General features: G+C 37.0%; 1 protein-coding gene across 1 annotated transcript in view; it reads left to right on the top strand.

The window, feature by feature from the left end:
* The window catches only part of TAX1BP1 (Tax1 binding protein 1), an 87,311-nt gene that overhangs the window by 72,273 nt on the left and 1,697 nt on the right, over positions 1-13,341 (top strand). The window contains exons 15-17 of the mRNA XM_029233245.1: positions 2,074-2,257; positions 2,617-2,765; positions 13,215-13,297. Of these exons, the coding sequence (XP_029089078.1) occupies positions 2,074-2,257; positions 2,617-2,765; positions 13,215-13,297 (416 nt within the window). The remainder of the gene's footprint in view (positions 1-2,073; positions 2,258-2,616; positions 2,766-13,214; positions 13,298-13,341) is intronic.

A 13,341-nucleotide genomic window follows, 5' to 3' on the forward strand; every position in this document is an offset into this window, starting at 1 on the left:
GGGAATTAATAGCATAAAAATAAGTTTTCCAGTCCATGAATGTGGTATATTTCTCCATTTGCTGAGGCTCTCTTTAATTTCTCTCAGTAATGTTTGTGGCTTTTAGTTTATAGGCCTTGCACATCTTTTGCTAAATTTATTCCTCAGTATTTAATTTTTATCTATGAATGTTACTATAAATAGAATTTTTAAAAATTGCATTTGCTGATATATGGTAGTACAGTTGGTTTTATATATTGACCTTATATACTGCAGCCTTGCTAAATTAACTCAATCTCCTAGTTCTAGTGTATTCCTTAGGATTTTCCACTTCTGTGATGATATCATCTGTGAGTAAAGATGGTTTTACTTCTTCCTTTCCAGTCTGTCTGCCTTAATCTTAATCTTGCCTTAATCTTAACACTGTTTAGAACCTCCAGTATAGGGACTTCCCTGATGTTCCAGACTCTGCGCTCCCCCGTGCACAGGGCCTGGCTTTGATCCCTGGTCAGGAAACTAAATCCCGCATGCAGCAACTAAAAGATCCTGCATGCAGCAACTAAAAGATCCTGCATGCAGCAACTAAAAGATCCTGCATGCAGCAACTAAAAGATCCTGCACGCCGCAACGAAGATCCCGAGTGCTGCAACTAAGATCCGGTGCAGCCAAATAAATAAATATTAAGGGCTTCCCTGGTGGCGCAGTGGTTGAGGGTCCGCCTGCCGATGCAGGGGACACGGGTTCGTGCCCTGGTCCGGGAGGATCCCACATGCCGTGGAGCGGCTGGGCCCGTGAGCCATGGCCGCTGCGCCTGCGCGTCCGGAGCCTGTGCTCCGCAGCGGGAGAGGCCACAGTGGTGGGAGGCCCGCCTACTGCAAAAAAAAATTTTTAAAAACCCCACAAAACTCCAGTATAATGTTGAATAGAAGTGGTTAGAACAGACATTTTTGCCTTAATATTTGATCTTAGGTAGAACCATTTAATTTTTCCCCATTAAGATTCACTGTAGGTTTTTATAGATGTCTTTTATTTTATTTTATTTTTTTTGTCTTTTTTTTTTAAATCATGGATGCCTGTTGAATTTTATAAAATGTTTCTTCTTGCAGTTATTGAAATGATTGTATGCTTTTTTCCTTTAGTCTATGAACATGTGATGAATTACATTGATTTTTGGATGTTAAACTAAATTTGCATTCTTGTGATAAAACCCACTTGGTCATGATTTTTTAAAATTAATTTTGGCTGTGTTGGGTCTTTGTTGCTGCGTGTGGGCTTTCTCTAGTTGCAGCGAGCAGGGGCTGCTCTTTCTTGCGGTGCGAGGGCTTCTCATTGTGGTGGCTTCTCTTGTTGCGGAGCACGGGCTCTAGGCATGGTCTTTAGTTGTGACACATGGGCTGTAGAGCGCAGGCTCAGTAGCTGTGGCGCACAGGCTTAGTTGCTTCGCGTCATGTGGGATCTTCCCAGACCAGGGATCGAACTCATGTCCCCTGTATTGGCAGGCAGATTCTTAACCACTGCGCCACCACGGAAGTCCCAATGTATTATTTTCCAATATTGAATTTGATTTCTTAATTAAGTTAAGGATTTTTACATCAGTATTCGTGAGGGTCTGCAGTTGAGGTCTGCCGTTTTCCCGTGACGTCACTGGTTTGGGTATCAGGATCATACTGGCCTTGTAAAGTAAGCTGAGACTGTTTTTTCCTCTAGTTTTTGAAAGAGTTTATACAAGATGAGTATTTTTTAAAATGTTCGATAGAGTTTACCAGGGAAGCAGTCTGAGTTGTTTTTTGTCTTGTGAGTTTTACTAATAGCTAAGTTGTAAGAGATTCGCAGTTTCCTCTCAATTAGCAATAAAAAAGGTACTTTATTGGCACAAATAAATTTGAAAATATATTGGGTTTTATCCTGCTTTCTGATTTTGTTAGATGTGGAAGGGACATTTATGAGAAGTTGAGAACCAGCCTTTCCAACTGTGTACTTTAGATATAATAGGGAAATCATTTTATTGTTATATTTTGGCTAAATACTTAATGCTCTTCCTGTTAAAAAAAAAATATGTGGTTGCTTATTCACCTTTGTTTTTGTTAATTTTAGGAACTTAAAAGGAGTATAGAAAATCAAGCAGAAAGGAAATTGGAGGGTCAGAATTCCCAGAGTCCTCAGCAGATCTCACAGTGTTTCAACACAAGCTCAGAGCAAAATGGTCATGTTCCTGCAGTGCCAGATACACAACCAGTTCTGCAGTTTGGTAATCCTTATGCAACACAGGAAACAAGAGGTTATTAAAATGTTTTTGGTTGGGGTTAGCTGAATGCGGAGGTTTTTTTTGTTTGTTTGTATCTTCCTGGGATTAGAGAACTGTTGGTATGATCAACTCTAATAGAAATCTTGCTTTATAATAAGCAGTTTTAATGTTTAACACTAACTGGCTTCATCTAGAAGCAGTACACCATGAATGAGGAGTCTATTTGCTTATTGCACATAGTTCTTATTTTTAAAGATCATTTGGGTTAAAAAAAAAGACATTTTTTGGGTACACTAAAGTGGTTCTTTATATTCTGTTCATCATAGCTATACACGGAGATTCTAATTTTAGTACCAGGTTTTTACCCTACCCTTCCAAAATTTTTATTTCAGATGGAGCAGATGGTGCTTTTTACCCAGATGAAATCCAAAGGCCACCTGTGAGAGTACCCTCTTGGGGACTGGAAGATAATGTTGTCTGCAGCCAGCCTGCCCGAAACCTAAGTCGACCTGATGGTTTAGAAGACCCTGAGGATAGTAAAGTAAATTGAATTTCTATTTTCTGAGCCTGTCCCTTTTATTTTTTGTCCTGTGTAGAGAGTTATGTGTGTGTAGAAAGAGAGAATGTGTATGCTCATGTATACACATGATTGCTTACTTGATTTTTTGAAAAATCTGCTTGTATTTAAATTTGAAAAATCAACCATTAATATGCTTCAGACTTATACTTTAGGATTTATTGAGAGAATGACCTTAGAATATTGTAGTTATAAGATAGTTTAATTTTAAAAATTTTTTAAAAATTGAGCTATAATTGACATATAACATGTTTCAGGTGTGCAACGTAACGATTCGGTATTTGTGTATATTGCAAAATGATCATCGTAACAAGTCTAGTTAACATCCATCATCATACAGCTATAATATTTTTTCTTATGATGAGGACTTTTAAGATCTACTCTCTTAGCAACTTTCAAATATACAATACAGTATTAACTGTGGTCACAGATAGTTTAATCTTAATTATCACAGAGTAATTTACTATATTCTTTTGATTGTAGATGTACCAGGTTGCAAGAAGCAAAGTGTTGATGACAGTGTTATGCTTTGGTGTGCATCTTTTCAGTTTTGCATTTATATCCCACTTTAAGTTATAAAGTGGACTCTTCGTTATCTTTAGCAAGAAAAAGGAAGAAGTGTGTGTATCATAGTTTTCTTTTTCAGAGAAATACTCTTGTAGACATCATTAGTATTTAATCTCAGCAGTACAGTACTGTTGATAATTGAATCAGTTTACATGGCATGGCATTCTTTTTATTTCATTTAAGAGATTTCTTCACCATTTAATAGATCCTTTTCCTCATAGCAGCTCTTTTTGGATTTTCTGGTCATTAAGGTGCGTTTAAAAGAAATGCTTTATCATGCTCTTTGCAAGTACAGCGGTATCATGACCTGTTTCTCATTTAATCTAGTTTGCTGCATTTAATTGCTATTAACCTTTGCAGAAACTGATCAGTGTTCAGACAGGCATGATTTTAGCCCTAGTGCTCGACACCCATAATGGAGAAAAATGTATTTCTCTCTTCTGCCTTTTGGCCTCCTATATCCATTACTGGGAATAATTAGGAAAACTGTCAGAACTTTGGTAGCCTATATGAAGTCTAGAGTATCATCTTACTGCTTTATCACACCTTTACTTCACATTTTGCATATTTAATCTGATCATTCTTGGCACAGATGTTACATGTGACAGGCTCTTCTCTTCTGTAGTCATCTGCTTCAGTTTAATTAGTAGAGTGTTCTTTCTGATCTGTGTGCTTTGCCCTCCTGCAAACCCATGAGAAGCAGTGTTAGAGTCTTGTGCTCATTTGCTGACATGCTTAGATTTGGTAATGAGATGGAAGGGGTCTTAATAGGCACACCTTGGGTAATTGTATTTTGCTATCAGAGGATTTTTCACATTAGACAGAAACTAATTTTTATGTACATTCAGACCTTATTTTTTAAAAAAAATTCTTGTCATTACAACAACAAAAATCACTTGCAAATGAAGTGTTTTAGTTAAGTAGTTTTAGTTAGAATATAAAAAGCAGCTCTGAGTTGACCTGTTCCTTTTCTCTGGCTCTTTGCCCTAGAAGTATTTAACAGCCTGGGACCCAGTGCCTTTCAGTTGGGGTTGAAGCGGCTGCACTTCCAGCCCCCTTCAGTCACACCTACCATACCTCCTCCTTTCTGTACCAAAAACTTTCTGTCTCACTCCCCTTCACCTCATAGTTGTAATTATGATGATAGTGATGGCAATAGACATTTCTGTAGTTTTATTGGACAGCTAATGCTTAACACTTTAAATATATTAACTCTTCATAGCTGTCCTATGAGGTAAAAACTATTACTATATTTTATAATGGAGGAAACAGAGACAGACTACCTGGCTTGCTTGAAGTCATACAGCTGGTAAGCGTACAGCCTCATCAGTTTGGCTATGGAAGTTTTGGTTTTACCACCTATCAGCCTACCAAATGACTAAACCACAGGTTCCCAAACTTTCTCAGTTAATGGCACCTTTAGCATCTCAGTAGCCTCCTGCACAGTTTTTGGAACCATGGTCTAAACTCTTGCTACACAAAAATATCATTTTTGGACCAACACTATTGGTATCTCCTGGGAGCTTGTTAGAAATAAGGAACCTCTGGCTCCACTCCAGACCTACAGAGAATCAGACTGCATTTAACAAAGTCTTTCGGTGATCACGCGCTTAATAAAATTTGAGTTGCACTGGTCTAAGCTTCCTAAGGCCCATCAGGCAAGGTTGGATTACTTTCTCTTCCTTTAACACATATCCTACTTTCCAGTTGTTTTTATGCCTTTGTATAGTGTTTCCCTTTCACCTGACTAGCTTTACTTCTTTCCTTTCTCCTCTATCTCTGAAAGACTGAGGTTCACACATTCTGTTAATGTGTAGTTTGCAGCTTTCCACATGAATCCTTCACTATGAACCCCCCAATTGAAGACTGACAATTTTTGTATTTATATTTTTTTCTCATGAGTTTTTTAGTTTTTATTCTCAGAAGGCTCTGTGGTTTTCAAAGGGGCTATGACTCCACAATTGTTGGGAATCACTGCTTGAAAGAATCAAGGCCTGTTTCCCATTGTCATGACACATGGAATTTTTGCCTTTCTTAAATTTTGCCATTTTTCATATGTTGTCTTATTTTTAAAATTTTACTTTGAATATAACCAGTATGTTTTCTGTTTACAAAAGTAGTATATAATTACAGCCAATTCACTTTTATCAAGACTGCCAAGACATTTTTTTAAAATTAATTTATTTTTGGCTGTGTTGGGTCTTCATTGCTGCGTGTGGGCTTTCTCTAGTTGCGGTGAGCGGGGGCTACTCTTCGTTGCAGTGCGCGGGCTTCTCATTGCGGTGGCTTCTCTAGGTGTAGAGCATGGACTCTAGGCACACGGGCTTCAGTAGTTGTGATGTGCAGGCTCTAGAGCGCAGGCTCAGTAGTTGTGGCGCAAGGGCATAGTTGCTCCACGGCATGTGGGATCTTCCTGGACCAGGGATCAAACCCATGTCCCCTGCATTGGCAGGTAGATTCTTAACCACTGCACCACCAGGGAAGTCCCCCAAGACATTTCAAAGGGGAAAGAATAATCATTTCAACAAATGGTGCTGGGACATTTGGATATCCATATGCAAAAAAATGAAATTGGACTTCTACCTCATACCATATACAAAAATTAACTCAAATTGAACCTAAATATAAGAGCTAAAGTATAAAATTCAAAAGAAAACATAGAGATAGATCTTTGTGATGTTAGGCAATGGTTTCTTAGATATGACATCAAAAGCACAAGCAGCAAAGGAAAAAATAGATAAATTAGACATCATCAAAAGGATTACATGAGGGGCTTCCCTGGCGGCGCAGTGGTTTAGAATATGCCTGCCAATGCAGGGGACATGGGTTCAAGCCCCGGTCCGGGAAGATCCCACATGCCATGGAGCAACTAAGCCTGTGTGCCACAACTACTGAGCCTGCACTCTAGAGCCCGCAAGCCACAACTACTGAAGCCTGCGCGCCTAGAGCCCATGCTCCGCAACAAGAGAAGCCACCGCAATGAGAAGCCCGTGCACTGCATTGAGGAGTAGACCCCGCTCACCGCAACTAGCCTGTATGCAGCAACAAAGACCCAACGCAGCCAAAAATAAAATAAATTAAAAAAAAAAGATTACATGAATTCTATATGTTCTGTTTTTTGGTTTTTTTAATACACACTTCGTTCTAGCTGATTGTGTATCTCTGGTTGGCATCTCTTTTTGTTTTTTTTTTTTTAATATTTATTTATTTAGGCGCGCCCGGTCTTAGTCGCGGCATGCGGGATCTTCGTTGCGACATGTGGACTCTTAGTTGCAGCATGCATGTGGGAACTAGCTCCCTGACCAGAGATCGAACCCAGGCCCCCTGCATTGGGAGTGTGGAGTCTTACCCACTGGACCACCAGGGAAGTCCCTGGTTGGCATCTCTTAATGCTGAATTTTACCTTCTCTATACCATATAGTACAATGCCTTTCATATACAGTAGTCTATTTAAATATTTGTGACTAACGATTTTAGCTAAAGAAATGCTTTTAATTATTTTTATTTTCTGCCTACTAATGTTCAGATCATCTTAGAAAGGTAATTTTTGGTAACAGCTTTATTGAGATATAATTCACATACCATACAATTACCATTTAAAGTATACAATTCAGTGGTTTTTAGTATATTCAGAGAATTGTGCAGCTATCACCACATTCAATTTTAGGACATTTTCCTCACCACAAAAAGAAGCCCTGTACCCTTTAGCAGTTACCTTGTCTCTGTAGAGTTGCTTATTCTGGACATTTATGTAAGTCAGATCTTATAACATGAGGTCTTTTGTGACTGGCTTCTTTCACTTAGCATGATGTTTTCAAGATCCATCCATGTTTTAGCATACATGCATATTTAGCTTGAAGAATGTACTGCATTCCTTTTTATTAAATGCTGAATAGTGTGCTGTATTGATAGACCACATTTTGTTTATCCATTTCTCTGTTGATGAACAGTTGGCTCTTGTGAATAGTGCTGCTGTGAACTTATGTACAAGTTTTTGTTTTGAATACCTTTTTCAGTTTGGTTATATACCTAAGAGTTGAATTGCTGGGTCATAGGGTAACTCTATGTTTAACCTTTTGAAGAATTGCCTGATTCCTTTTCCATTGGCAGTGTGTAAGTGTAAGAGTTCCAGTTTATCTACATCTTTTCCCACACTTGTTGTCTGTTGTTTTGATGATAGCCCGTCCTAGTAGATGAGAAGTGGCATATCATCATGATTTTGATTTGCATTTCCCTGATGGCTAATGATACTGAGCATCTTTAATGTGCTGGTTGACCATTTGTATATGTTCTTTGGGAAAATGTCTATTCAAGTCCTTTGGCCATTTTTATATAGGATTATTTGTCCCTTGCCAGATAAATGATTTGCAAATATTTTCCCATCTGTGGATTGTCTTTATATTCTTTTGGTGGTATCCTTTGCAGCACAAAAGTTTTAAATTTTGATGAAGTCAAATTTACCTATCCGTTTTTTGCTTGTACTTTTGTTGTCGTATCTCAGAAACCATTGCTTTATCTAAGGTAGCTCTAGCTTCTAATTTAGGTCTTTGGTTTGTTTTAAGTTTTGAATATGGAGAAAAGTAACTTTTTTTGGTATTCTTTTCCATTATGGTTTATTACAGGACATCGAATATAGTTCCCTGTGCTGTACAATAGGTCTTTGTTGTTTATCCATTCTATATGTAATAGTTTGCATCTGCTAATCCCAAACTCCCAATCCAACCACCCCCCTCCACCGGCTCCCCTTGGCAACCACAAGTCTTCTCTCTGTGAGTCTGTTTCTGTTTCGTAGGTAAGTTCATCTGTGTCATTATTTTAGATTCCACATATAAGTGATATCATATGGTATTTGGCTTTCTCTTTCTGACTTACCTCGCTTAGTGTGATAATCTCTAGGTCCATGTAGCTGCAAATGGCATTATGTCACTCTTTTTAAAAAAATTTTTTAACATCTTTATTGGAGTATAATTGCTTTACAATGGTGTGTTAGTTTCTGCTTTACAACAAAATGAATCAGTTATATATACACATATGTTCCCATATTTCTTCCCTCTTGCGTCTCCCTCCCTCCCACCCTCCCTATCCCACCCCTCCAGGCGGTCACAAAGCACCGAGCTGATCTCCCTGTGCTATGCGGCTGTTTCCCACTAGCTATCTACCTTACGTTTGGTAGTGTATATATGTCCATGCCTCTCTCTCGCTTTGTCACACCTTACCCTTCCCCCTCCCCATATCCTCAAGTCCATTCTCTAGTAGGTCAGTGTCTTTATTCCTGTCTTACCCCTAGGTTCTTCATGACATTTTTTTTTTCTTAAATTCCATATATATGTGTTAGCATACGGTATTTGTCTCTCTCTTTCTGACTTACTTCACTCTGTATGACAGACTCTACGTCTATCCACCTCATTACAAATAACTCAATTTCGTTTCTTTTTATGGCTGAGTAATATTCCTTTGTATACATATATACCACATCTTCTTTATCCATTCATCTGTCGGTGGACATTTAGGTTGTTTCCATGTCTCGGCTCTTGTAAATAGTGTTGCATGAACATAGGGCTGCATGTATCTGAGAAAAGTGACATTTGAAAATAGAGATCTTACAAAATTATTTGCTTTCCTATTTTTAAAATACCTTTAAATTTTATGGAGTTATAATTCCATGATATTCCTTCATTGACATATTACTAGAAATGGATGTTTGGCTGAGCTTAAACAGTAACATCTCATAAAAAGAGAATGTTGACGAATATTACTTAATAATACAGAGTTATAAGGATAAACATTAATTCTTTAGTTTTATATAAAAGTTACCCAGAGTCATTGGTACTCTGTTCTTAATGTGCTGATTTTGGCCTTAGCAAATGTTTCTTGTAGGATGCTCTTGAACTAAAGTAGTAATTATTAACTTAGTAAAAGTTCTATTAAGTGGTGGATCTTTCTTCATTGATATTCATTACTAGCTCCTTAATGATATCTAAATATTTCAAGTAATAATTCCTGGCAAAGGTGGAATCATAACACAGTTTCAGAAATTCTGATTGTCCGAATCCTAATGATTCAGATGGTGTAACTCAATCATTAGCTCCCGAGTGTGTATTGCTAGTTTGATCACAATTGCATTTTTTATTGTGGTTGAATACACATAACATAGAGTTTACCATCTTACTATTTTTTAGTACATGCTTCTATAGCAGTAAGTACAGATGACCCTTAACGCGAGGGTTAGGGGTGCCAACCCTCCATGCAGTTGAAAATCTGAGTATAACTTACAGTTGGTCCTCTACATCTGTGGCTTCTCCCATATCCACAGATCTGCATTCAAGGATCCAGCCAACCTCAGTTCATGTAGTATTGTATATACTATTGAAAAAAATCCCGCATAAAAGCAGATCTATATAGTTCAAATCCTCATTGTTCAGTGGTCAACGGTATATTCACATTGTTGTGCAACAAGTCTTCAGAACTCTTTTCATCTCGCAAAACAGAAACTCTATACCCGTTAAACAACAACTCCATTTCTCCCTCCCTCTGGCCCCTGGCACCTGCCATTCTACTTTGTCTCTCTGAATTTGACTATTCTGGATACCTCATATAAGTACAATAGAATCATACAGTATTTATCTTTTTGTGATGGGCTTATTTCACTTAATATATGTCCTCAAGATTCATTCATGTTGTAAGGTGTCAGAATTTTTTTCCTTTTTAAGGCTAAATAATATTTCATTGTATGTGTATACCACATTTTGTTTATCCATGCATCCATTGATAGACATTTGAGTTGTTTCCACCTTTTGGCTATTGTGAATAATGCTGCTATGACTATAGGTGTACCAGTGTATCTGTTTGAGTTCCTGCTTTCAGTTCTTTTGGATATATACCCAGAAATGGAATTGTTGTATCGTATGGTAATTGTATTTTTATGATTGATTAAATGTATTTTGTTGTCTAAGAGATTAACCAATTTTAATACTATTTCAGATGTTCAAACTGGTTATATACTTTGATAAGAAAAACAAGAATGTTTTTTAGAGACTAGATTTTGAGTTGAGCATCTCATGAGAAGTTTTGGGTTTCAAACAGCGCTTCAGTTTACCGTAGCACGTTTCCTTTGCTTAAAAACCAGTTTGCAAATAGAAAGAGTATTGTGCTCATGGGTCTAAAGGTACATGCACAATGTACAGTGGTTTAGACCTTTGTGGAGATTAAAATGCTATTGAAAATATTTTCTTAAGAAAAATTTAATTATTTGGAATTGTTCGTAAATACATTTTAGTGTGGTATTCCCAATAATATTTGCTTACAAGATTATTTCAGCAGTTTAGCTAAAATACTAGGTACTTATACTTTAAAACTTGCTATTCAAAATTCTTTTGACTTGACAACTTTCAGTGCTAAAACTTGATTATTTTAGTAATTTTGGGTGGAAATCTTGCTAAAATAGAATACTAATAACCTTGATGACTGAAGTTTATTAATTAAAAACTTAATATTGAATGATGTCCTCACATTCTTTTAAGGTGTATAGTAAAGCTGTATGATCCAGTGTTGAAATCCTATTTGATGTTTTGGGTTCTTGTCTGCTTTCCTCTTTTCACCAGTAGCCATTTTTTGTTGCTGGCAGTGAGCCTGCCTTAATAGCCTCACTTCCTGGGCTAATTTGTTATATGTAAACTAGTATGGTTTGGAAACTAATTAGCCGAGCTTGATGAGTAAAATGGAATAACTGTATTTGGGAGTGAAAATTTGGTCATTTTGCATGACAAGATCACCAGAGACTTTATTATATGAATTGGTTACTCAGATTTTATTACATACTTCCTGGTTTTAAACTATTCTCCCAGTAGGTGATTTCTTATTTCATGAGGACTTATGTCTCATTATTACATCTAGAATTCTACTCTTCAGTTCCTCTCCCCTTTTATTCTGGTAGAAGATACAGAATAATAGTTCCCTTACCAAATTATATATGGCTTAGAAAGTATAAACTGCTTTTTTTGCCCCCCTCATCCACATATTTTATAAGCAGACATATTTTTAACATGTGTGATAGGTGGTCTGAACCTAGCACCTTAGCTAGTTCCAAACTCTATTGTTAGCTGCTTCATGGAAGCAGTGAATTGGTGTGAGCTGCAGCTGTTGTAAAACACAGGGAAAGGTGGTTATGAGATTTTTGGTTCCATTATATTTTTCGCCCCTAGAAAGTTGTATTGTACAATATTATAAATATGTCTCATCAAGAATTTTGAAAAGTAGAATATGAAGACCTTTTGTTTTATTCTTTTTCTTCAATAGCATTTCAAAAAATTTTAAAACATTATATATGAGAAAATTTTGTTCATTATTTTATATGTAGTTTAAGCAGATTCATTTTCGGATATTGTTGCTGGAAGGCCTAAGTATGGCAGCCAGAGTAATGTGGCACAGAATCACAATTTGCCTGTTATACATATGTAAGCTTAGCAGATTCAACTACTGAATCATCTTCCCTCTGTACCTGCAGATTTAAAAACTGTCTGGATTTTACTTACTTAAAGACTTTTAATTTTTGAAGTATATGAAGTACTTCCCCAACATTCCCCAACTTCTCAATGCCCTATTAGGTTATTGATCCTGTTTTTCTTTTGCCCAGTTATATCCTAAGGGAATCATGTATACAAAAGTGTTTTCTCATGTGATGCACATGGGAAAAAAAAGTCTCTCACCTCCTTTTTTGAGCTTTTACGGGGGGGGGGGAATAATTGTCAGAATAATAGCTAAGTTACCATGCCTTCCCTTACTGTTCCTTCCCCCCCCCCCAAAAAAAATTTCAATTTATCTTTTGTTTGGTCACTTAAAATTTCACGTCACATAACTTTTTTGGAACCTCTTCCTATGACAGACCTGACTTATTAGCCTATTAATAGTTCTGGTGCAATCATGACTGCCCAGCAACATAAGGACTTTAATCAGTGCCTCTTCCACCTGTTGTGTGCTGTTAGTTCATGACGTGAGAGAAGCTAACAAACTGCTTAGGGGAAGAAAGCAAATGGGCACTTCAGATGATGTGGCTGCTTTGGATATGAAGTGACAGTCTGTGTTTGGATATTGATGTAGCAGCAGTGTGCAAATCTATAAAAAGTGACTAGAGGGATGCAGGCATGGAAATTCAAACCAGCATTTTCTTTCAGATTCAGACTCAGATTTACAGGGTTTTAGGAGTCCTCCTTGATAATGTTAATCAGATATTTAAATTTGAATCTGATTGTTTTACATTAGGGTTTTTGAGGCCTGTAGTTTGGTGCATTGCTTCACTTTAACGGTTTTCCAGTTGGATTTGCTTGTGTATTTGCCCCAAAACATACACACACACACACACACACACAGAGTTTTCCTTTATTTATAATTTCTACGTATTGTGCAGTGGATATATATTATCAAAGAAGATCCTGCCTATCTTACAGATTAATAGTCATTAAATGAGAATAAAAGGAAAAATAATGCAGTCTTAAGATTTTTATGAAAGTGGTCACCCAGTGTATGGAATGAAAAGTTGGTAAAGTTACCTACATATCGGTCAAAAAAGTCTATTGATCTCTATTTCATTCACACACACAGTTGTAGTATACTCTCCATTCCACTGAATACTGCTTTTTATTTCAAGGTATGACTTAGTCCATAGTGAAATACTCTCTAAAAAACAAAAAGTTACTTTCAAACATGTTTACATGAAAATCTAATTTAATGAGAATAGAAGTAAATTTTTAAAAGTGTAATCTTATTTCCTTTATACGGTGCTTGATTGAATTGAGGAACTTCTATTCGGTTTCACTTTTCTCAAAAGTTGCACAATTATTGTTTGCCTAGGAAGATGAGAATGTGCCCACTGCCCCTGATCCTCCAAGTCAGCATTTACGTGGCCATGGAACAGGCTTTTGCTTTGATCCCAGGTAATTTTTCTCTTTCCTGTGTAGAATTGGGATTACCTGTGGCT

This window comes from Monodon monoceros, unplaced genomic scaffold, assembly GCF_005190385.1.
Source record: "Monodon monoceros isolate NGI ecotype Baffin Bay Population unplaced genomic scaffold, NGI_Narwhal_1 Super_Scaffold_2, whole genome shotgun sequence".
Classification (NCBI taxonomy): Eukaryota; Metazoa; Chordata; class Mammalia; order Artiodactyla; family Monodontidae; genus Monodon; species Monodon monoceros.